Source organism: Octodon degus, unplaced genomic scaffold (assembly GCF_000260255.1).
Source record: "Octodon degus isolate 3935 unplaced genomic scaffold, OctDeg1.0 scaffold00002, whole genome shotgun sequence".
Taxonomy (NCBI): Eukaryota; Metazoa; Chordata; class Mammalia; order Rodentia; family Octodontidae; genus Octodon; species Octodon degus.
The window spans coordinates 27,248,243-27,269,684 of record NW_004524578.1 but is presented as its reverse complement, the minus strand read 5'-3'; the positions used below and the strand labels follow the sequence as shown (position 1 = coordinate 27,269,684).

Below are 21,442 nucleotides of genomic sequence, written 5' to 3'. Positions count from 1 at the left end.
TTCTTCATTTCCATTTAAAAAAAATTATTTTATTTTATTTTTTCCAAATTCTATTTCATTTCCATTTTATTCTATTTTTAATTTTTGGTACCAGGGATCGAACTCAGGGACTTATGCTTACCCCTGGGGGCAGGAGCTCATGCTGCTGAGCTATTCATTTTATTTAAATTTGTTTTTTGCTTTTCCTCCTAGTCTCTTTAAAATTCCATCTTCCTCAAATGTGAACCTGTTTCACTTTTCTCTGGTTAAATCATTGACATATTATCTCCAGAACTGGTCGTCAGGTGATCTTACCTATATGCCTACTAAAGGAATGGACCTTAGCCTGTTGAACCAAAGATCTGAAATTTTGGGGTGAGGTGAAGTCTTACACCTCTGACTATTTTTCCAGCTATGAATGGAATTCAAACCATTCAGGGCTGAGCTGTGCTTGAGGCACACTGCTGCCTACCCAAAGGCCACCCCTGTACTCCTCATCCATGCTTTGCAGAAAGGGGAATGACAAAGAGAGGAAGTTTTTGGAACCAAAGCAGTGTCTTGCACTCCTGGTCATTTTCCAAGTCTTTCATTCACTATTTTTTTTTAATTTACTTTCCAGTATCTTTATTCTCCATTCAACAAAATTTTATACATATATAACTGTGTGAAGTACTATTACAAAGCTTACAGTCATGCAGTAAATAAGTGACAAAATATCTTGCTCTCATGATTCATTCACTATTGAATGAATACTTATGGAGTGTTTTTGATGTTACGACTTATAATTTATGAATCTGACAACAGACTTTCTCCAGGTTGCAAAATCTTTAATAAAGAAGTATTGTAAGGGCTGGTGAGATGGCTCAGTGGTCTAAAGCACCTACTTTTAACAAGCTTAGCAAAGCACAGGGGACCGCGGTTCAATCCCCCAGCACCACATGCCAGCCAGCCCCGCCCCCTGGTGGGCTGAGCTGGCCACACACACACACACACACACACACACACACACATAAAATAAATAAATAAAATTTAAAAAAAAAAAAAGTATTGTAAGTCTTCGAGTACAGAATTTTCCAAAGTTGCTTGACTATGGAACCCTTTCTTTTCTACAAATGTTTAACTAATTTATTTATTTATTTATTTATTTCTGAGACAGGGTCTTCCCATGCAGTTTAGGCTGTCCTTGAACTCACTATGTAGCCATGGCTGACTTTGAACTCGGGGTGATCCTAATGTCTGAACCTTCCGAGAGCTGGGGTTATAAATGCACGCCACCATACCCAACTCTATGAACATTTTAAAAACCTTTTAAAATTAGTAATAATTTGGTTTTGCATGCATGTAATTACAGCACTTGGAAGACTGAGGCTGTAGGGCCAGCCAAATAGCTCAGTGGATTAAGCACAGGGGTCAGGGGTTTGAGCCCAGGGCTGGGGCTTCAAGCCTGGGGTACACTGAGACAGCAATTGAGACTGGGTGTGGTGGCACTCGTCCTGTAATCCCAGCTCTTGGGAGGCTGTAAACAGTCGGATCACTAGCGTCCAAGGCTGGAGAATTTTGAGTCTGAGGGCAGCTTTGGTTACATAGTAAGACACTGTCTAAAAAAAAAAAAAAAAAAAAAAAGAAAGTAATAAATAATTTCTTAATGTGATTAATTTACAAAATACTTAACCAGAAGTTGAGGAGATAGCTCAGCGGTCTAAGTGCCTGCCTGGCAAGTGCAAGAACCCGGGTTCGCTAGCTACCAAAACTGGGCATGGTGGTGCATACCTGTATCCCAGGGCTGGGGAGGCTGAAAACTGGAGGATCACTATGAATCCAAGCTGTGTAGGTAGACCCTGTACCAAATACATTAACACACACACACACACACACACACACACACACACACAATTTTGTAGCTATCTTACACACTAGTGATACCCAGTCAAAAAATGTAAACGAAAAAAGGTCTGATAGAAAACACTTAAGACAACATTAGTCAGTGATCAAATGCAGGAGTAAATCAGCCACCTTTCTGAGATATATAAAAAGTCCCAGTTCCTGGGAGATAGTTCAGTGGCTTAAGTGCTGACCTGGCAAGTGCAAGGTCCTGAGTTTGATCCCTGGTATCAAAAAAAGTCCCAATCATAGAGGTGCTTAGCTCCTGCTTTGGAAATGCATATACTACAAAAATGTAGTTAGTGGGGCTGGTGAGATGGCTCAGTGGTCTAAAGCACCTATTTAAAACAAGCTTAGCAAAGCACAGGGACCGCGGTTCAATCCCCCAGCACCACATGCCAGCCAGCCCCCACCCCCTGGTGGGCTGAGCTGAGCTGGCCACATACACACACACACACACACACACACACACACACACACGCATAAATAAAAAATAAAAAATGTAGTTAGTAATGTCGTGCAGCTCCAATGCAAAGGATCTTGATGGGATTTCTTTCTGCAAAGCATCTAAGAATGTAATTTTAAAGTTCTCAAAGAATAACAAAAAACATTAATTGACAGTATTTGGAAAAGAAAGAATAATGAGCTCAAAAGGGCTTGGAGCTGCCGTTTGTTAAAAATGTTTCAAAGTGTCAATATTTAAAACAGTATGACAATAAATAAATAAATAAATAAATAAATAAATAGTATGGCACTGGCATAAGAATGCACAACAGTATAACAGGAGAGAAAAGTGCCAAACGATCTAATATTTCCTAGCTCTTAGGAGGCTGTAAACAGGAGAAGCACTACGAGTCTGATCTAGTAGTGAGACCCTGAACACCCTTGTAGACCCTTCCCTAAAATACAGGAAAAAAATTATATTTATATGCAATCCCCAGGTTTGTGAGCTTAACATCTATGTCTTCATTTAAGAAACTGATGAAAATGTCAATGAACAGGGCTTAGCACAGATGCCAGTTTGCCCTGTTAGCCTCCCTTGTTGGGCTGAGGCTCACCCTCTTGGGGCCTGATGGTCCAACTGCCATTATGCCATTGACAGAACCTTCAAGAGCGAAGGTTCTCAAATGTTTCCTGGAGGCACTTGCTTAAGAACGACTTTGAGAGAGCCTCGGTCACAGAGGCCCTCCTAGTTCAGACACTCTGCCATTCCCTCTCATCCACTTTCAGCTCAGCTCATGCTCATCTTTAACCATGGGACGCCAGCCACCAGGGCTGCTTCCTCCCTCCAGTTGCTGAGGATTTTCTGTACCTGATGCCTCTCCTCCTACTCAGGCCTTGCCCCAGCACCCTCTGGCTTCTATCACAGCTGCTTCCGGCTACGGCTTTTGTCAAGGTCACCCTGACTCCCAATGGGTCTGTTTCAGAAGCATCTGGTGCTGCTCATCACCAATCTCTTTCTCTCTTTCTCTTTCTCTTTCTCTTTCTCTTTCTCTTTCTCTTTCTCTTTCTCTTTCTCTTTCTCTTTCTCTGCTGTTTTTTTGCCTGTCTAGCATTCTGTCTCCTTTTTGATGAAAGCAACCTGAGAGCCACTGTCCCATACTCTTAGGCCAATGGCTGGCAACTGGCTGCTCTCTTTCACTACATCTAGGGATTGGCTCAGAAGTGGGTAAATGGCCATATTGAACAACAAGATGCCAACCTGAGAGTTTTGCTAAAATTGCCAGGAAAAAGCTTTTGTTGCCAGCGATTCTGTTGAGTTGACAGAAAGTAGATCTGGAATTGGAGGTGGCCACGTGCCCGCTCAAGGGCAAAATATGTGCAAAGGAGCCAACGGGGGCGAGGCTGCTGAGCAACAGTGTAGCCTGAATGGCATCGTTGGGAATCCTAGATGTGTGACGCCAGCACATCCTCATCAGCTTCATAGAAAATGTTCTTTCACTTTAGCTATTTGCAGTTGGATTTTTGTCCCTTATAGTTTGAATAGACCTAAAGGACCTCTGAGCCACTGCCCCCAGGCATTATTCTACCTCTCTAGCAACTGTCCCACCAGTGTTCCCACAAGCTCCCCTGATGCTCATTTACCTTCAAATGCTAGTGTTCTTAGGATTCTATTCTCAATAGAATCCAATACAGAATCTATTGCCCAGACATCTGCCATCAGTGGCTATGCTCATAATTGAACATATTACCCAGGCATCCCTGAGCTCCAGATCCTCATCTGAGAACCTCAGGGACAGCTCAACTTGAAAGGTTCTTTGCCTGCCAGTTATACCAGAAACCTCGTTCTCATTGGGCAGCTGCTTCTGGTTCATTCCTCAGGTCTCAGGGCTCAATATGCATCCTCAGGGAAGGCTTATGCAACCCAAGCCTAAACAAGTCCCACCTTGCCACCAGCTGCCTGGGCTCTTACTGTGACAGCCCTTGTTACTCAGACTCATAACGGTCTATTGAGTCTCCTCCATATTCCCATGAATCTAGGTTCTGTGATGTTCCAATCCCTAAAATCAGTATAATTGGAATAAATAAACACTAGAGTCTAAATATGACCTTATTTTACAAATTGTAAGTATAGTCTATTTTTCTGTAAAAAAAACTCAATGTTCCAGAGCGATGTGGAAAGAGTATCATATATGGTACAGGAGACTATGATCTTCATGGGCTCCAGCATCTGAGTGAGAGAACTGCCAGATTCAACCCCCAGTGTTTCTGATATGGGATTTTTGTGTTTTAAAAACATATACACTGGCTGGCCAGGTGTGGTGGAGCATACCTGTAATCCCAGCACTTGGGTGGCTAAGTTAGGAGAATTGCTGTGAGTTCAAAGCCAGCCTGGGCTACACAGTGAGACCCTATAGCCCCCCCCCCAAGCCCCCTAACAACCCTTATATACCAGGCTGCCTCATAATGAGTGCCTTCACTTTCCTTCTCTTTAATTATTCAGTCCATCACTTCTCGGCCTTTTGGCTAATATCAAGTGTAATTATTCAGCCCAGAGGGACTGAAATTATGTTTTGTGCCTGCCCAGAATCCATTCTCTCCCTTTTTAAAAAGGACATCACCTGCTTCTAATTTTCTAAGACTTTGTATATTCTATTTTTTTTTTTTTCTTCTGTATTTAGGACGGAGTCTACAGGATCTACAGGGTTTCACTACGTAGATCGGAATCTACAGGGTCTACAGGGTGTCACTTCGTAGATCGGACTCTTAGTGATTCTCCTGTTTTCAGCCTCCCAAGTGCTGTGATTTACAGGCGAGCACCACCACACCCAGTCTCAATCACCTTCTCAGCATGCCCCAGGGACAGGGCTGGCACGGCATGCTGGGGATCCAACCCTGGCCGCTATGCTCTGCCTATGCAGATGCTTTAGTCCGCTGGGCTATCAGGCTGGCCCAAGACTTCGTATATTCTTCATCATGCTTTCAATATCACCAGCTGGGTCTTCCACTATAGCTGCAAGTTCTTTCTATCCAGTGCTTCCAGATCTTTCCTGACCCTTGCCTGTGGCAGGCTCTGGGTGCTCTCCTTCCCCTCCTCATCTGGGTTTAACCCCTCCTGGTACAGGGCTTATCTCCCTTCTACCTTTGATAGATTTTCTTTGAAAGAAAAGGAAGAAGCAAAATAATAGCTGAGAAAAAAAAAATAATAGCTGAGTAGTTCTGCTTTCTGTTAATATTGCAGCAGGAACCCAAGCAGTGGGCCCATCGATCACTTCCCGTCTTGTTCCAATCATACCTTAAAAGGTTCTTCTACTGCACACAGCACTTTTGGCCTCTTAGTCTATTCTAGCTACCTGGCCCTTTGGATTGTTCATAAACCTTATTCCTGTTTTGATGTAGGTTCTGACTCCTTTTTTCTATCAACTACTATATTTAAATGTTAATACTTAAAGTTCTGAGATACAATTAGACCATCAAGCATTTTATAAGAAAATATTTATCCTATCTCGATCTTATCAAGCTGAGTGCTATGAATATTGAACACATTCACACACAGGCAAACACACAGGGTAAAACCATACAGGACTATCTGTACTCCTCTTCACCCTTACCCTTTAGTTCCTCTAGCTTGTTTCTACTTTTCTTCTGTTTTTCTTTTTAAATCACTGCACATAGATGTAGAAATTATTTGACTGACAGTATTATAGAATTACAGAAATTAAATAAATCATAAGCTGCTTAGTGTTAGAAGACAATGTAGAAAAAAAATAAAGGCAGGTAAAAAGGAAACAAGAAAACTATAATTTAATTTAATTTTTTTTTTTAGGGAAGAGTCTACAGGATGTTCAGGGTCTCACTCCTAGACTGGACTCATAGAGATCCTCCTGTTTACAGCCTCCCAAGAGCTGGAATTATAGGTGTGCACCACCATGCCCAGTCTCAACGTGCCCCAGGGGCCGGGCCCAACACAACAGGCCCAGGGATTGAACCCCAGGTGCTTTAATCTGCTGAGCTATTTGGCTGGCCCTCATAATTTTAAAATTGTAATTTTATGAAAACTGCAGGACATAAAGGTACCTAAGGTTATCCAGAGCTCCCCAAGGTTACCTTTATCTGTACTCCCCAGGCTTGTTTGTCTTTTCTTCTAGGCTTATCATACCTAAATCCCTAAGGTAAAGGGCAGTAACCTGATCCTAAGATACAAGATTCAAAGGCTCTAAAGAGTGTTTTCCGGCCAAATCTCTTAGGTCACCCATCTTAAAAGGTGGCTCCAACAACATAAATATATCCCAAGCCCCAGACCACAAGGTGTCTCACCGGTACCACATTACACTATTTACTATAACAGTGTAGTAAGTTTTCAAGCAGGAAATGCAAGTCCTTCAAAGTTCATTCCTTTTCAAGACTGTTTTGGCATTGTGGGTCAGTTTTGAAAAAAAAAAAATAGCTAAGTAGTTTGGTTTTCTTTCTTTCTTTCTTTTTTTTTGAGGGGGCGGTGGGGGTGGATTTTTTTGAGACAGTGTTTCACTATGCATTTCAGGCTGGCCTTAAATTTGTAGTGATCCTCCTGCCTCAGCCTTCTCAAGTGCTAGGATTACAGGCATGCACCACCATGTACAGCCACAAACTAGGATTTTGCTAGACAATCTATTGAGGCAGGCGTGGTGGCACACACCTGTGATATCAGCCCTCTAGAGGCCTAGGCAGGAAGAGCACAGGTTTGATCTCAGCCTGAGCAACGTGGCAGCCCTGCTCAAAATAAAAAATAAAAAAGGGCAGAGAATCATAGCTCAGTACAAAAGCCCTGGGTTCAATTCTTGGTACCAGAAAAAATTAAAATACAAAAAAATCTAATGAGTCTGTAAATCAATTTGGAAAGTGTTATCACTGTCACATGTTTCCTAATCCATAGACACAGGATAATTTTTCATTTATAATTAGTTTCTTTCAGCAATGTTTCATAGTTTCCAATGAAAAAATCTTTTGTTAAATTTATTCCTAGATATTTTATCCTTTTGGATGCTATTGCAATTAGTTTGGGATTTTCATTGGTAATATACAGAAATGCAACTGATTTTCGCATACTGATCTTGTATCCTGCAATCCTGCCAGATGTGTTTGTTCTGATAGCTTTTTATTTGTTTTGGTGAATCCTGCAGCATTTTCTCTATAGAAGATCCTGTGATCAGCAAGTAGTTTTACTTTCTTCAAATCTCCCCCTCCCCCACACTTTGTCCAATGGCCTGGGCCCCTGCCCTTTTAAAACTTACTTTGAGTGACTTCCCTCTTTTTTCTTCATTAGAATATATTCTCTAGGGGATAGTAGACTGGGTATAGGGAGGAGAAAGAGAAGAAAGAAAGTAGGGCTCTTAAGAGCCGGAAGTTGCAATGTGTAGTTTAAACTAATTTCAGTTGGGTCTCACAGTTCTAAGTGGAAACATCATTCTTCACAGCCCCTGGGCCCAGGGATTTTTCTGGAAGAATCTGAAATCTGTCTTTCTCAAGGTTTGGATACAGGTTGGAAGAGCCTAACACACTTCTTTGGCTGTTGCAAAGTCTAGGATGACACAAGTCACTTTCCCCAGTGCCCACTTCTTTTCCTCTAGCCAATTCTTCCCTGAGAGTCAGGGGTAGGCTAGCCACCAGTTCCTACCACTCACCCAGCCTAATGAGAAATAAGACAGGTGTCAGATAGGAGGGCTATCAGCTGTTTGAGTTCACTGCAAAGAGACTGACAAGTATCTCCACCACCTCTGGAGAGAGTCCACTAACTTGTCTTTATTTATCACCTATGGATTTGCTGAGTAGCTTTACAAATGAAGAAAGAGCTTCCCTTCCCTCTCAGTGCGTGACCTCTTGGGATGTGCAGGGAAGCAAGTGGATAAGAATCCATGACTGTTGGAGGCACCCTCCGCTCTGCCCCCCTCCCCACTTGGCAAATATGAACCAACCAGGCCCTAGCTAAGGTAGGATTCAGGATGGCCAGCACCCTGCTTACCATTCCAGGGGCCCAAATCTTCAGGACAGCTCACCTTGTTTGGGATTTTTCCCCAGGGGCGAGTCACTTCTCCTTGGTTTACTATGAAACCAAATTCATGCATGTGGCCTCACCAAGCTTCCTGTCTACACCAACTTTTTTCTAACCTTACAGGTCTATCTTGTGCCCGTATCCTAGTGAGAAAGCCCCTTAACCAAGGGAAGTCCTCAAGAACAAATAACTTCCGGTTAAGATCAACTTCCTGTTAAGGAGATTACTCCTGCAAATGGTTCCAGCACCTTCTGAGAAGTAGTCAGTTGGAGAAGTGGTCAATTCGGATATAGCCCCCAGGAATCAAATCTCAGGGCCTATTTTAAAACTATGGGGTTATTTTATTTTATCTTATGTATTTTTTTTCTTTCTTTTTTTTTTTGTTTTTTTGTTTTTTTGTTTTTTTTCTTTTGGCGGAACTTGGGATTGAACTCAGGTCCTTGCGCTTGCCAGAGAAGCGTTCATTCCACTGAGCCATCTCCCCAGCCTATTTTATGTATTTTACTACATAGGGTCTTAGAGGATCTCACTACACAGATTAGACTAGTAGTGATCTTCCTGTTTTCAGCCTCCCAAGTGCTGGGATTACAGGTGTGCACCACCACCCCCAGTTGAGTGCACCTTGGGGGCAGGGTTAGCTGTCTCTCTGCCTACCTAAGCAGGGGCTTTAGTCTGCTGAGTTATCTGGCCAGCCCTTAAAACTATGTTTATTGAGGGCTGGTGAGATAGCTCAGCAGACTAAGCACCTGCTTAGGCAAGTGCAGGAACAGGGTTCAATCCTCAGTACCACATACCCCACCAGCCCTGCCCATGGGTGCGCTGAGCTGGCCAACTTCCAAGTCTAGGCATGGTGGTGCATGCCTATAATCCCAGTGCTGGGGAGGCTGAAAACTGGAGGATCACTATGAGTCTGAGCTGTGTAGTGAGACCCTGAATTAAAGTCATTAAAAAAACAAAAACTATGTTTATTGACTCCATGAATCTTCCTCCCAAATAATAAAACAAAGTGTAAATAAAATGATCAATATCCATGATCCTGTGAGTTGAACTGTGTTCTCCCTCTGGCTATGTACAGAAATAGAGAGGGCCAAACTGCCTGCAGGCTGGCACAGCTTCAAGCAGGGAGCCCCCGCCCCTAAAATCACAAACAGTTACAACAAGGCCCTCATGTCAAAGACAGACAGTAGGACATGCCCAGTGTCATCACTGAATAACACTATATGTTCTTTTTTTTTTTTTTTTTTCTTTTTAATGTATTTAGTACAGGGTCTACAGGGTCTCACTATAGATTGGACTTATAGTGATTCTCCTATTTTCAGCCTCCCAAGCGCTGGGATTACAGGCGCACCACCAAGCCCAGTCTCAATCACCTTCTCCGCAGGGGCAGAGTCGGCAAGATGGGGATCGAACCCTGGTTGCTGCGCTCTGCCTAAACAGGCACTTTAGTCTCTGAGCTATCTGGCTGGCACTGTATGTACTTATTTGTTGTGTGCTTAAAACATAATCTCCACCCAGTTTTGTACCACTTAGTTGTAATGTTTTATTATCCCAGTAGTAAACCTTAAATGTGTCATCTGTTTGTCACCTTTTGAGGGGCCAGTTACTCCTCAGTGTATCTACAGTTCACTTTTGAGTGTCTAGGGTGATATATCTAATAATCTTCAGCTTATTAATAATCACCACATAAAACAATTTTAACACATTTTCTTTCTTTGGCTTTCCTTCACATTCAACTTTCTGTCTAGAATTATACTTCAATACACAGTGTATTTGCTTTGCTGAATTCATGCACAGTGTATGACAGGCCTGGATCTAACATATTTTCTGAAGTGACAACTACTGTACTCTTTGTAGGAACTATTTAGGTCACTGGAGTGGAGAAAAAAAGAGGTCACTACTTAACAGAAATGGCATGTATCCAAATATAGATGCGGATTTCTGAACACCTGTTGAATATCAGATGACGAAGAAACTTAGAACTTAAAACCCCAGACCCAAATCTTAAATGGTCAGTCATTTTGTTTCAACTGAAAGGGGCTTAGCTCAGAAAACCAGGTCTCCATTGAGAGAGAGAAAAAGACAGAGACAGAGACAGACAGATAGAGAGTGAGAGAGGGCAAGTGCTTTCATATGATGGCTGTTTTAGAAATACACAGCTTATTTCAAAAGCAATCCGTTTCCATGTAAATTATTTCTTATCAAAAGTCACTTCAGAGGAAGCGATATGATTTGAGCCACAGGACGAGTACAGTAATTGCTTCCGGAGACACAGCCACGACAAATACTTTCAGTTGTCAAGGGTGAGCGAAAGGGGAATGAAAGAGATGGAAACTAACACCTAGTAACACGACACTCCCTTTAGTGCTACAGGCTGGTGTGGCTGCACACTCTAACTTCCTAGGGCCGGCTAGGTAAAGACAAGGCTGTGGAGCTGACAGAGACTGGGGAGGTAGCACCCAGGACCTCAGGGCGGGGAGCTGGAGCAACACTCGGTACTTGCACTCACTCACTCATTCATCCAGTAATGTCCTGCCCGCGGGGCGCTGTTCACTCAGCCCCAGGCACCGCCCCCACTTCAGGAGATGCTGAACACAGCCTCGCCGTCCACCTTCCACAGCCGAGGACTGGGGGCAGAGGAACAGTGGTCAGAAAGGGGGCCTTGGAGAGCGGGGCACGGTCGGGGACACCACCCGCTGGGGAAGTCCGTGTGGGACAGCCCGCCGGGCTAGGTGACCGCACCCGGTGAGGGCGGGGCGGGGCTGTGGACTCAGCGCTCCCAGGATCCCCGGGTCCCGCGGCGACCGGGCTGCGGAGCGCCCACAGGACGCGGGCTTGCGGCGGGAACTGCTTACCTGATGAAGGTAGTCTTCCCGGTGCTGTACTGGCCCACCAGCAGGATCATGGGCTTGTTCTCGAAGTCCGCGTCCTCCAGCGCGGGCGAGTGGAACTCGTGGAAGCGGTACGCCTCCTCCAGCGGCAGCACCTTGCGCAGGTAGAGGGAGCGCAGGCCGCCCGTCACCGTCTGCACCGCATCCGCGCCGCCCGCGCGCTCGCGCCCGCCCGTCTGCCGGCCCATCCAGCTGAACATCCTGCCACCGGCCTTCGCCGCGCTCTCCCGGAGCCGCCTAGCACTCGCACCCGCACAGCGCCGGACCCTTCGCGTCACCCTCTGGTACGCCCCGGCCACGCTCACAGCGGGTCTTGCCTGGCCCCGCCTCAGACGCCACCGGCCAATCACCGATTTCTACGTCACGGGCGCGCGTTCAATATTCAAGACCTGTCTCAGGCCCTTCCTCATTGGGCCTCTGCCAGAGGGTGGAAGCGCCAGCCAATGGAAAGGAGGTTCTTAATGAATTATTGATGACGGGTCCCTCCGGTGGGCGGGGCAGGGGAGGGTGTGACCGCGGCCGGGTGATTCCGGCGAGTCATCCCGAGGGCCTCCTTCTGGACGCTCGGACCCAACCTCTGGCCTGGTGGCGTTGGCTTCCGGGGCAAATCTAAGCTGGCACGTACGAACCTCTGCAGACTGCTCCGTCTCCTGGGACATTTACTCGCTTCAAGCCTTGTCTCCTGGGACGTTTACCCGCTTCAAGCCTTTGGATGTCAATGTTGAGGAGGAAACGTTCAGAAAGTTGACAGACAGGTTCTTCAGGTGCTGGCGGGTCCTTATTCCCTAGGCTCACCAGTGAGAGGACATAGAGGGGACGTTGGCCCCAATCTTCTTTGGTCATGGTTCTTCTGCTTGAGGCTGCCTCTACTAATCAGTTGGAGGTCCTTTCTCCTTAGTTTGCTTTAATTTTCTATAAAACTGAAGAGTTATCCATCATTCTCATTATTACATTATTCTCAGTATTTACAACCTAATTTCCAGGAACTGACATAAAAGAATTATTGTCACCTCCTAGCTGTGCCTTTTTCAGGTTAAAAAGATACTTGTCTATGTAGAGATTGGGGGAAATGATCAGCCACCACACGTACTGTAGGTTAAAGTTTTAGGATATTTCTCAGCATTTTTTTTTGGTGTGGTCAATGAAGCCAGTTGCCTATGAATAACCTGAACTGGTGGAAAAGCACATTATTGCTCCTCATTCTGGACCTACTAAGTTAAATATTGAGGAGAGATGGCACTCAGCAAGGACCAGATGGTTTTTGTGTGCCCTGCATTTGGGGAATATGCCATGCTTCATTCCTTCATGAACTTGATAGAAATGCAGACCCTGTTGAAGCAGCTAGGGGATGGGGCCCAAGTCTGTGTTTCTGGCAAATGCCAGGACTCCACATGAATATGTGCTGTGGCCTTATTCATACCTGCCAGAACTTGGAAGCAACCAAAATGTCCTTCAGGAGGTGAACAGAAAAATAAACTGGTATGTCAAGACAAAAACTATTAAATGGCACAAGAACAACTATATTTCTGTATATTAGAAATAACAATTGGGTATTAAAGTGAAAAATCAACATCCTAATAGCATCATAAATATGAAATAGGGATGTCTAATAAAAGTGTATCAGATCTACATATTGAAAACATAAAACACTTCTGAGAAACAAAGAAGGCCTAAAAATATACCAGAAATACTATGTTCAGGGGTCAGAAGATTCAATGTTATTAAGATGTCAGTTTTCCCCAAATTGATGTACAGATTTAGTGTAATCCAAATACAAATTAGCTGGCTCTTATTTTAATAGAAATTAACAAAATGGCCCGTCATAGTGGCACACACCTTGCGTTCCAGCACTCAGGAGGCTAATGCAGGATCGCTGTGAGATCACCAGTCCGGGCTACAGAGTGAGTTCAAGTGCAGCCAAAACTACATAGTGAGACCCTTCTCAAAAAACAAAACATCATCAGAGGAAGGAGGAAATAAATATCTCAATTTTTAAAGTAGTAAAAGAAAGGAGGAGCTTGAGTATAGCTGGGGTAGAATGTGTGCTTAACATGCATGAAGCCTAGAGTTCAATTCCCAGCATTAAAAAAACAACAAAAAACCCCCAACTGTTTAAATAGATACTATACTTCACAAATACTATGCTTGGGCCAGGGAGATGGCTCAGTGGAATAAGCACTTTCCTGGCAAGGACAAGGGCCTGAGCTCAATCCCCAGTTCCACCAAGAAAAAAAATAAAATAAAATATATAAATAAAAAATATTTTAAAAATACTATACTTCACAAACCACAAAGAAGATACTTGGATGGCAAATGAGTACATGAAAATGTGTTCAACAGCCTTAGTCATTAGTAAGATGCAAATTAAAATACAAACTACCACTAAATATTTATAGATTATCTTACCAACTGGGCGTGGTGGTATGCACCTGTAATCCCAGTACTCAGGAGGCTGAGGCATGAAAGTCTGAATTCTAGGCCAGCCTGCTAACTACATAGTGAAACCCTGTACCAAAACAACAAACAAACTAAAAGCAACAAAACTGACCAAACGTTGGTGAAGATTTGAAGCAACTGGAACTCTGTGTTGTCGGTGGAAATATAAAATGGTATAGCCACCTTGAAAACACTTTGACAGTTAAACATGCCCTTATCTCTTGACCAGGAGGGGAGGTTCGGAGGGAAAGGATTTCAAGGGGCAGGAGAACATTTTTAGTAGTGAAGGATTTATTCATTACCCTGATTGTAGTGAGAGGTTCACAGTTACACACATGTATCACAATTCACCAAATTTTGTACTTTGCAAACAGTTGATTGTGTGTTGATTATAATGTTATTAGATAGAAAAAAATACTTTCACTCAAGGTTTTTATCCTGAGAAAGTAATGAACATAAAGCTTTATCTAAGAAGATGTTTAACCTAGGTGGTGCATACCTGTAATTCCAGCACCCAGGAAGCTGAAGCAGGAGGATCTCTGAATTCGAGGCCAACATGAGCCACATAGTGAGTTCAAGGCAAGCCTGAACTATATAGTGAGACTCTGTCTCAAAAAAATAAATAAATAAAATAATAAGGGGTGGGGATGTGGCTCAGTATGAAGGTTCTTGGTTCAATCCCCAGTCCACATACATAAAAAGATGTTTATGGGTTTATCATTTATAATAGTGAAAAGCTACAACTAGTCAACTAATTTTCCCTGTGGAAAATTACTTAAGCAAGTGATAGGTGGATTCCTATGCAGTCAGTGAAAGTTGAGTCATCTAAGAAAATTAATGATCTTCAAAATGCTCAGAGTATTTTTTTTAAGTAGTAGAAGCTAGATAACAAAAGTGAATGTACATGCAATTATTATGGAAAACCATACACTGTCTCCTCTGAAGAAAAATAGAGACACCATGTCGTTTAGCAGTTTCACTTCTGGGTATATAATCTAAAAGAATGGAAGCCAGCCTCTCAAAAAGGTGCTTAAGCCCATGTTCATAGGTTGCATTACTTATGATTCATATAACTGTTATGTTATATGAATAGGTGAATAGAGAAACAAAATGTGATTACTGTGTTATGATTGTTGTTGTAATTTTAGCCTTGAAAAAGAAGAAAATCTTGGCCCATGCTACACAACATGGGTGAGGTGAATACCAAAAAGAAAAGGTTGAATACCTTATGTTATCTGAGTTTTCTGAAGTAGTCGGATTCATACAAGCAGGAAGTCAGGCAATGGTCATCAGGGCTTGTAGGGACAAGGGAATGGGGAGTTGTTCAGTGGGTATAGAGTTTCAGTTTTGCAAAATTGAAAAGTTATGGAGGTTTGTTGCACAACAATAACTGCTTAGCCTTACTGAACTGTACACTCAAAATGGTTAAGATGGTAAATTTCTATGTCACGTGGGTTTTTTTTAATACCACCATTCTTACAAAAGTGAATATATAGAATTTTTTGAGGTAATGGGGATTTAACTAAGGGCCTTCACCCTGAACTACATTCTCAGCTATTTTATTTCAGTTTATCTTATTTTTGAGATAGGGTCTCACTAAATCACTAAATTGCCTAGGCTAGGATCAGACTTGCAGTCTTCCTGTCTCAGCCTCCCAGAGTACTGATGCTAACAATGCCTCACTCCTAGCATTCTGTCCTCAGGGAAGAAGGAGGATGACTAACCTACAGATGATCACTTTCCTCATTTCCTCATTGTAATTCTCTCTCTCTCTCTCTCTCTCTCTCTCTCTCTCTCTCTCTCTCTCTCTCTGTAGGTGTACTGGGTGTTAGGACAGAAAGGAAAAGTAGCAGCAGGGGTAGGGGTTCAGTGGGACAGCTTTATTTCTGGACAAATCTGAGAGGGGTCATTCTGGCACTAGAGACCTGATTGGCTAACTCACAGGCAATATAGTCTTTATAGGGTCATGAGCATAAAAAAGGGGGTGTGGAGGACCACCACGGTCCACTCTCCCTAAAAAGGAGGAGCATCTGTCTACACGTGGCTGAGCCTGACCCTATTTTCATGTATTGATGTGTATAGAACTGGTTAGGACTTTTCCTTATCCCTTCAGTTGGTTTTAAGCAATGCATATTGGTCCAGCTGAGGTGCTAAAGGTAGCCTTTGAAGACAGCAGGCAGTGTTTCTTTGGAGCCCAGTTGTTCCCTTGTGTGAGCCCAAACGGGGTAGGATGAAAAACCAATGTTCCACGCTGAGGCTGGGATGGAGCGTGAGATAGAACATATGACTTCCTGGGGCTTGAAAGATTACACATCAGAGCTAATGCACCAAAACATTAGATACTATTTTAATTATGTTATGCAGATTATTCTTTCTGCACATCCTTCTCTCTGCATAATGCAGAGGTAAATACAGGCCTCCTACAAAGCCCAGATCATGGCACTCACCTACTTCCTGCCATTCCCACAGTCACACATACTCAAACCACTCCTTTTTTATGAATTAGTAAAACCCAAGTTCAAGGCCTTTGTTCCAGGTAGCCATCACTGTGACTGGACCCCTTGGTAAGACCTGTTGGTTCCCCATAACTACAAAAATGCCTAGTGTCTTTATTCTCATCATGGGTTGCACTAGAAATGGTATATTGGAATTAACACACTAGAATTCCAATAGCTGCTCCATGGGATTACAAATATAAACTTCCTGGGCTTCAGAGGAGGACTGGAAAGGGCTCTCTATGGAGGACTGTGGAAAGAAAACATCACAACGGGTCTTTCCACAGGGAGAGTTCTATACTAAAGGAGTCATGGCTGTCCACTTGGGACAGGACTGGAGGAACCTACAAGGATTTGCATGTTGTTTGTCAAGAGCTGGCCTGAACAGCAATTGGGAGTTATAGGGTGTCGCTATGCTTACTGGGCCTTGTCCACCTATGACCATACATCTGCAGTAGGTGTAAAAGCATAGTGGGGGGAAGGGATTTAAAATGGTCTCTGCTCAGACCGCGATGGTGGTGTTCAGATTCCTTCACTGGATACTGAAGCCAGGGTCTTCACAATGAGCTACATATTTGGCTCTTTTTCAAAAAATTATTTATTTTAAGATAGAATCTCACTAAGTCAGTAAATTGGCAAGACTATGTTTGAACTTGGGACCCTCCTGCCTCAGCTTCTCAGTCCTGGGATTACAGGCATGTGCTCTCATGCCTTGCTCATTGTGATACTCTTTTGGGTTGCTTTCTTCTGACTAAACAATCCAACTTCCCATTACCCTTTCTTCTGAACCAGTTGTTTTTATAGGCTAAGTCCTATTGCAAGCAGTTGTACAGGGAGTAGTATTAGTTGCTAAGAAATTTATTATATTAAATAATTATAGTAATAAGTGTCCTGGTAATAATATTTGTGTCTCTCTTTGCCATATGGAAATTTTAGAAAAATTCCTGTTAGGGTACTACCCCCCCCCCCCCCCCCCCCCCCCGGTAATTTGATGGAATTTTTTTTTTTTTTTTTTTTTTGTGGAACTGGGGATTGAACTCAAGCCCTTGTGCTTGCCAAAGAAGTGCTTATTCCACTGAGCCATCTCCCCAGCCCCTTGGTCACAAGATTTGCACTAGGTTATGTACCATGGCTGGTTCCAGTCACTAACAAAACTCAGCATCTTACTCTATAAGCTAACTTGCAGGATAAATGAAGATCTGGAAGACAGAGGGGGTGCATAGGCCTGGGGTGAAGAGCCTCCTTCCTTCGCACATTCATCTCCTTTTCCTGTGGCTGCTTACCCTGGCCAGCAGTAGCTGGTGGGGCCTGCTGGTAGAGGTGTCTAGCAGGTGCTGGCAGCAAAATTCTAAGTTGCCCTTTCATAACAGAATTCTGACTTTTTACCTGGGCACATTGCCATCCTGGTAAAAAAACACAATTTTCCAACCTAGGTGCAGGTAACTATTATTATCCTTATCATTATTATTGGTACCAGGAATCAAACTCAGAACTTTGCATTTGCCAGGCGGGCACTATGCTGCTGACCTTATATCCCCTGCCCCAGGCAGCTATTATAATTATAGGCAGTTAAATTAGATAGAAATTAATATACAGTTAGCAAGGAATTGGGCCTTCAAGAAAGTTAGCACAAAAAAACTAAAGACATCAGAACTGTGGCTAGAGGTGAGTTTGAAGAGGGCTGGCTCTCAGGATGGCAAAGGAATAGACAGGCCTTGTGTCTCCCTGGAGAGAAACATTAACTTTAAGTTATACTATAATTAGCACCACCTGGTCCAGATAGACATCAGACAGGTCGGTGATCAAAACACTTGGACCTGTCTTCCCCTCCCTCTCCAAGAATTCCTTTGTTTTTTTCCAAAGGAGAGAACTCTTGTCCCTTGCTACCTGACTTGTTTCCCTATTGGAACAATATTAGCTAAGTGGCTATACTTATAATCCTTTTTTTTTCCTTTGTATTTTAGGGAAGGGTCTACAGGGTATTCAGAGTCTCACTACTAGATCGGACTCCCAGTGATCTGCCTGTTTACAGCCTTCCAAGAGCTGGGATTACAGGCAAGCTCCACCACACCTAGTATCAATGTCTCAGTGTGCCCTCAGGGGTGGGGCTGGCACAGCAGGCCCAGGGATTGAACCCTCAGCCCCTGCTCTTGCTTGTAGACGCTTTAATCCACTGAGGTATTTGGCTGGCCCTATACTTATAATCTTGCAAGTTGATGATACTATGCACATTGTGATTTTGCTGTATAAATTACCCTCAACAAAAGGCCTTAGTGGCTACCCACTTGGAAATCCAGGAGCTATTCTTCTGCCTTTTATTTCCAATAAGACTCTCCTAACTTCCTCCTTTGGTTCATGACTTCACTTCTCATTGTTGTGAGACTACAAACTCACACGTTTGACATCAAACAAGTCAGGAGATATATTTTTCCTCTGTCACTATGATAATGACACCAAGTTTGGTTTGGTGGTATGTGAGAGGAAGGACATGTAGGATTTTCAGGAAGTCTACTTAACAGGAAGACAGTTTAAGTCTTTTTCTCCTTCTTCTTTTTTGTGGCCTGAAAAGTGGATGTGATAGTTGGAACTTCAGAACTCATCCTGGACCATGAGCCCAAGAACCATCATAATTTCAGATCTTGAAGTTCTATAGTAAAATTAATGCAAACAGGTATAGCATTTGACTATGTGAGCTTGATTACATGAGATTAGGGCTAAAAAGTTGAGAGTTTTCAAAATAAAGGCAATAGTTGAAATCTGGGTAGAGATGAGACTGCTCAGGAGTGAGGAAACCAGCAATTAAAGCAGAGCAGGGAAGGAGCAGCGGGAGGCAAGGTTTCCTTCTTTCAGTGGGTGGAAATTCAGGGTGGAAAGTGTCCAGTTAGCCTCCCCTAGCCCCTGCTGTGAGCGTTTGTCTTTGCACTGTGAAACTCATTGTCCTTGGGTGACTCCCACACAGGACCAGAAAGAAGCCACCCAAGTCTGGAATCACTTGCTGATGCTTTTCATTGTCCCGGGACCTACAACAGTGGCTTGCAGGCAGTCACTATTTGCAAGCTGGACTGAATTGAGGTGTGGTTGGCAAGGAAGTCACAGAAAGGGAGGGCTTGAGTGAGGAGGGAGCCTTCTGCAGGCCGAAGTGACTGGTGGCAGGGTGGTCGCTATCTTGGGAAGGAGAATAGGACAGAGGGATACTGGGATATCAGGGGATTTTATTTCTTTTCTAGTTAATCATGCTCATAGGCATAGGACAGGGAAGCTGAGAGGCAGCCACTCTTGGCCTTCATTCTGTTGGAGTGTATGACACTTTCATCATCTCAGTGGTTAACCCACTGTTTAATTTCTCACATCTGTATTAACATCTTTCCATGCCCCACAACCAGAATCCAAGTTCCTGGAACACGGATTGTTTACAGCCACTGTGCACTAAGGGGCTCTGCCCATGCCAATCTCCTTTCCTTCCTCCCAATCAGTGTTTCCTGAAAAACATGTGAGCTGGAAGCAGCCTGGGTCAGTGTGGGATGGTGCTGTATGTGTTGGTGACATGGTTTCAGAAAAAGAGGGGAGGAAGTTGAGCATGGTGGTGCATGCATGTAATCCCAACACTTCTCATATGACTTAAAGTTCTAAAATTATGATGGCTGAAGCAGGAAGATTGGAAGTTTGAGTCCATCCTGGGCACTTAACAACTTAGTGAGAACTTGCCTCAAAATAAAAATAAAGAAATAAATAAACAAAAAGGGTTGGGGATGTAGTTTAGTGAAAAAATCCTAGGTTTGGGCTGGGGAGATAGCTCAGTTGAATAAGCACTTGCCTGGCAAGTGCAGGATCCTGGGTTCAAGCCCCAGTAGTTTAAAAAAAAATATGCAAGAACCAGAGGAGACCTCACCCTAAGAAGGGGCAGTAGAAAACAAAGCCCATGGAGGAGGTATGAGTTAGAAAGGGACTACTCTGGCCTTTTCCACTGGTGAGGTGGACCCTGGAAGGAAGAAGGAAGGGACCCAGGAAGCCAGGGAGGGACAAGGGCAACAGTGATGGGTGCTTCATAGCATCAGGTCATGAAAGCAAATGAATCCACAACACTTAACCACATGGCCATTTTATTCTGTGTTCAAATAGCAAAATGATGGTACAAATGTCACTTCACATTGGTGATGAACCCAAGGCAGGACCACCTTGTCCTCAAAGCAGACAGGCCTGTGCCTGCTCGCTCTGAAGTTAGAGGACCCCATGCTTGCAGCTGGGAGGGCAGAGTGGGGCAGGGCTTCCCTGGCAGAGAGGAGGGATGACACACAGGTTAGGTCACCTGGGTGGAGACAAGTGTTTTAGGTCCTGAAGCCCAGCTTTCCAGTGCTTCAAGAGAGTTGAAGGATTTATAATTTCCAAGCTTGGTGGGGACAGTGGCATAAATCCATTGCTTTCTAACCTCCTTCCCCTCATTTCCCTTCTTTTTCTTTCCTTTCTTTCCTGTGCTCCTTCCTTTTTTGTATTATTAGGACTAGAACCCAGGGCTTTTGCACTGAGCTACGTACCCAGAGCTTTTTTATTTTGAGATGGGATCTCAGTAAGTTTTTAAATTGCTCAGGTTTTGCTCCAGCCTGCAGTTCTCCTGCATCAGTCCTCCAGAGGCTGGTAGTACCACGAGAAACTGAAGCTGAGGAAGTCACTTCTTTCCATCTGTTTAATTTCAAACAGCACCCTGGCCATTCCTCCTTCCATTATCTTAGGAGAAGTAGAACATCACACAACTCGGGAGATCTTTGAGGCTCTAGGCAAGAGCACATGTTGCAGCTCCTGGATAACATAGTCATCTTCATCTCCACCTCATTAAGGGTTCATAAATATGCACTGCATCTTATGCATGTCATTAAGATCAAAGTGAATTCTGGAACAAGCATGTATGTTGAGAGCCCCTGAGATAACACAGTAATTCTCAGTCATTCCTGTTGATAACATCTAGAGACTCAGGAGAGGTGCCTGGGCTGAGGTGTATATCCTTTAAATTCTGAAAGCCTGATTTTTTTTTATTTTTTATTTTTTTATTTTTTGTATCTTAGGAAAGGGTCTACAGGGTGTTCGGGGTCTTACTACTAGATTGGACTTGAAGTGATTCTCCTGTTTACAGCCTCCCAAGTGCTAGGATTACAGGCGCGCACCACCACATCCAGTCTCAGTGGCCATCTCAGCGCACCCGGGGGGCGGGGCCAGCACAGCAGGCTTGGGATTGAACCCTTGGCCCCGGTGCCTGCTTGCAGGCACTTTAATCCACTGAGCTATTTGGCCGGCCCTGAAAG

General features: G+C 43.7%; 1 protein-coding gene across 1 annotated transcript in view; it reads right to left on the bottom strand.

The window, feature by feature from the left end:
- Ehd4 (EH domain containing 4) overlaps positions 1 to 11,519 on the bottom strand; it is an 84,855-nt gene extending 73,336 nt beyond the window's left edge. The window contains exon 1 of the mRNA XM_004623378.3: positions 11,182 to 11,519. Coding sequence (XP_004623435.2) covers positions 11,182 to 11,417 — 236 coding nt within the window. The 5' untranslated portion in view covers positions 11,418 to 11,519. The remainder of the gene's footprint in view (positions 1 to 11,181) is intronic.
- Positions 11,520 to 21,442: the final 9,923 nt, after the last annotated feature.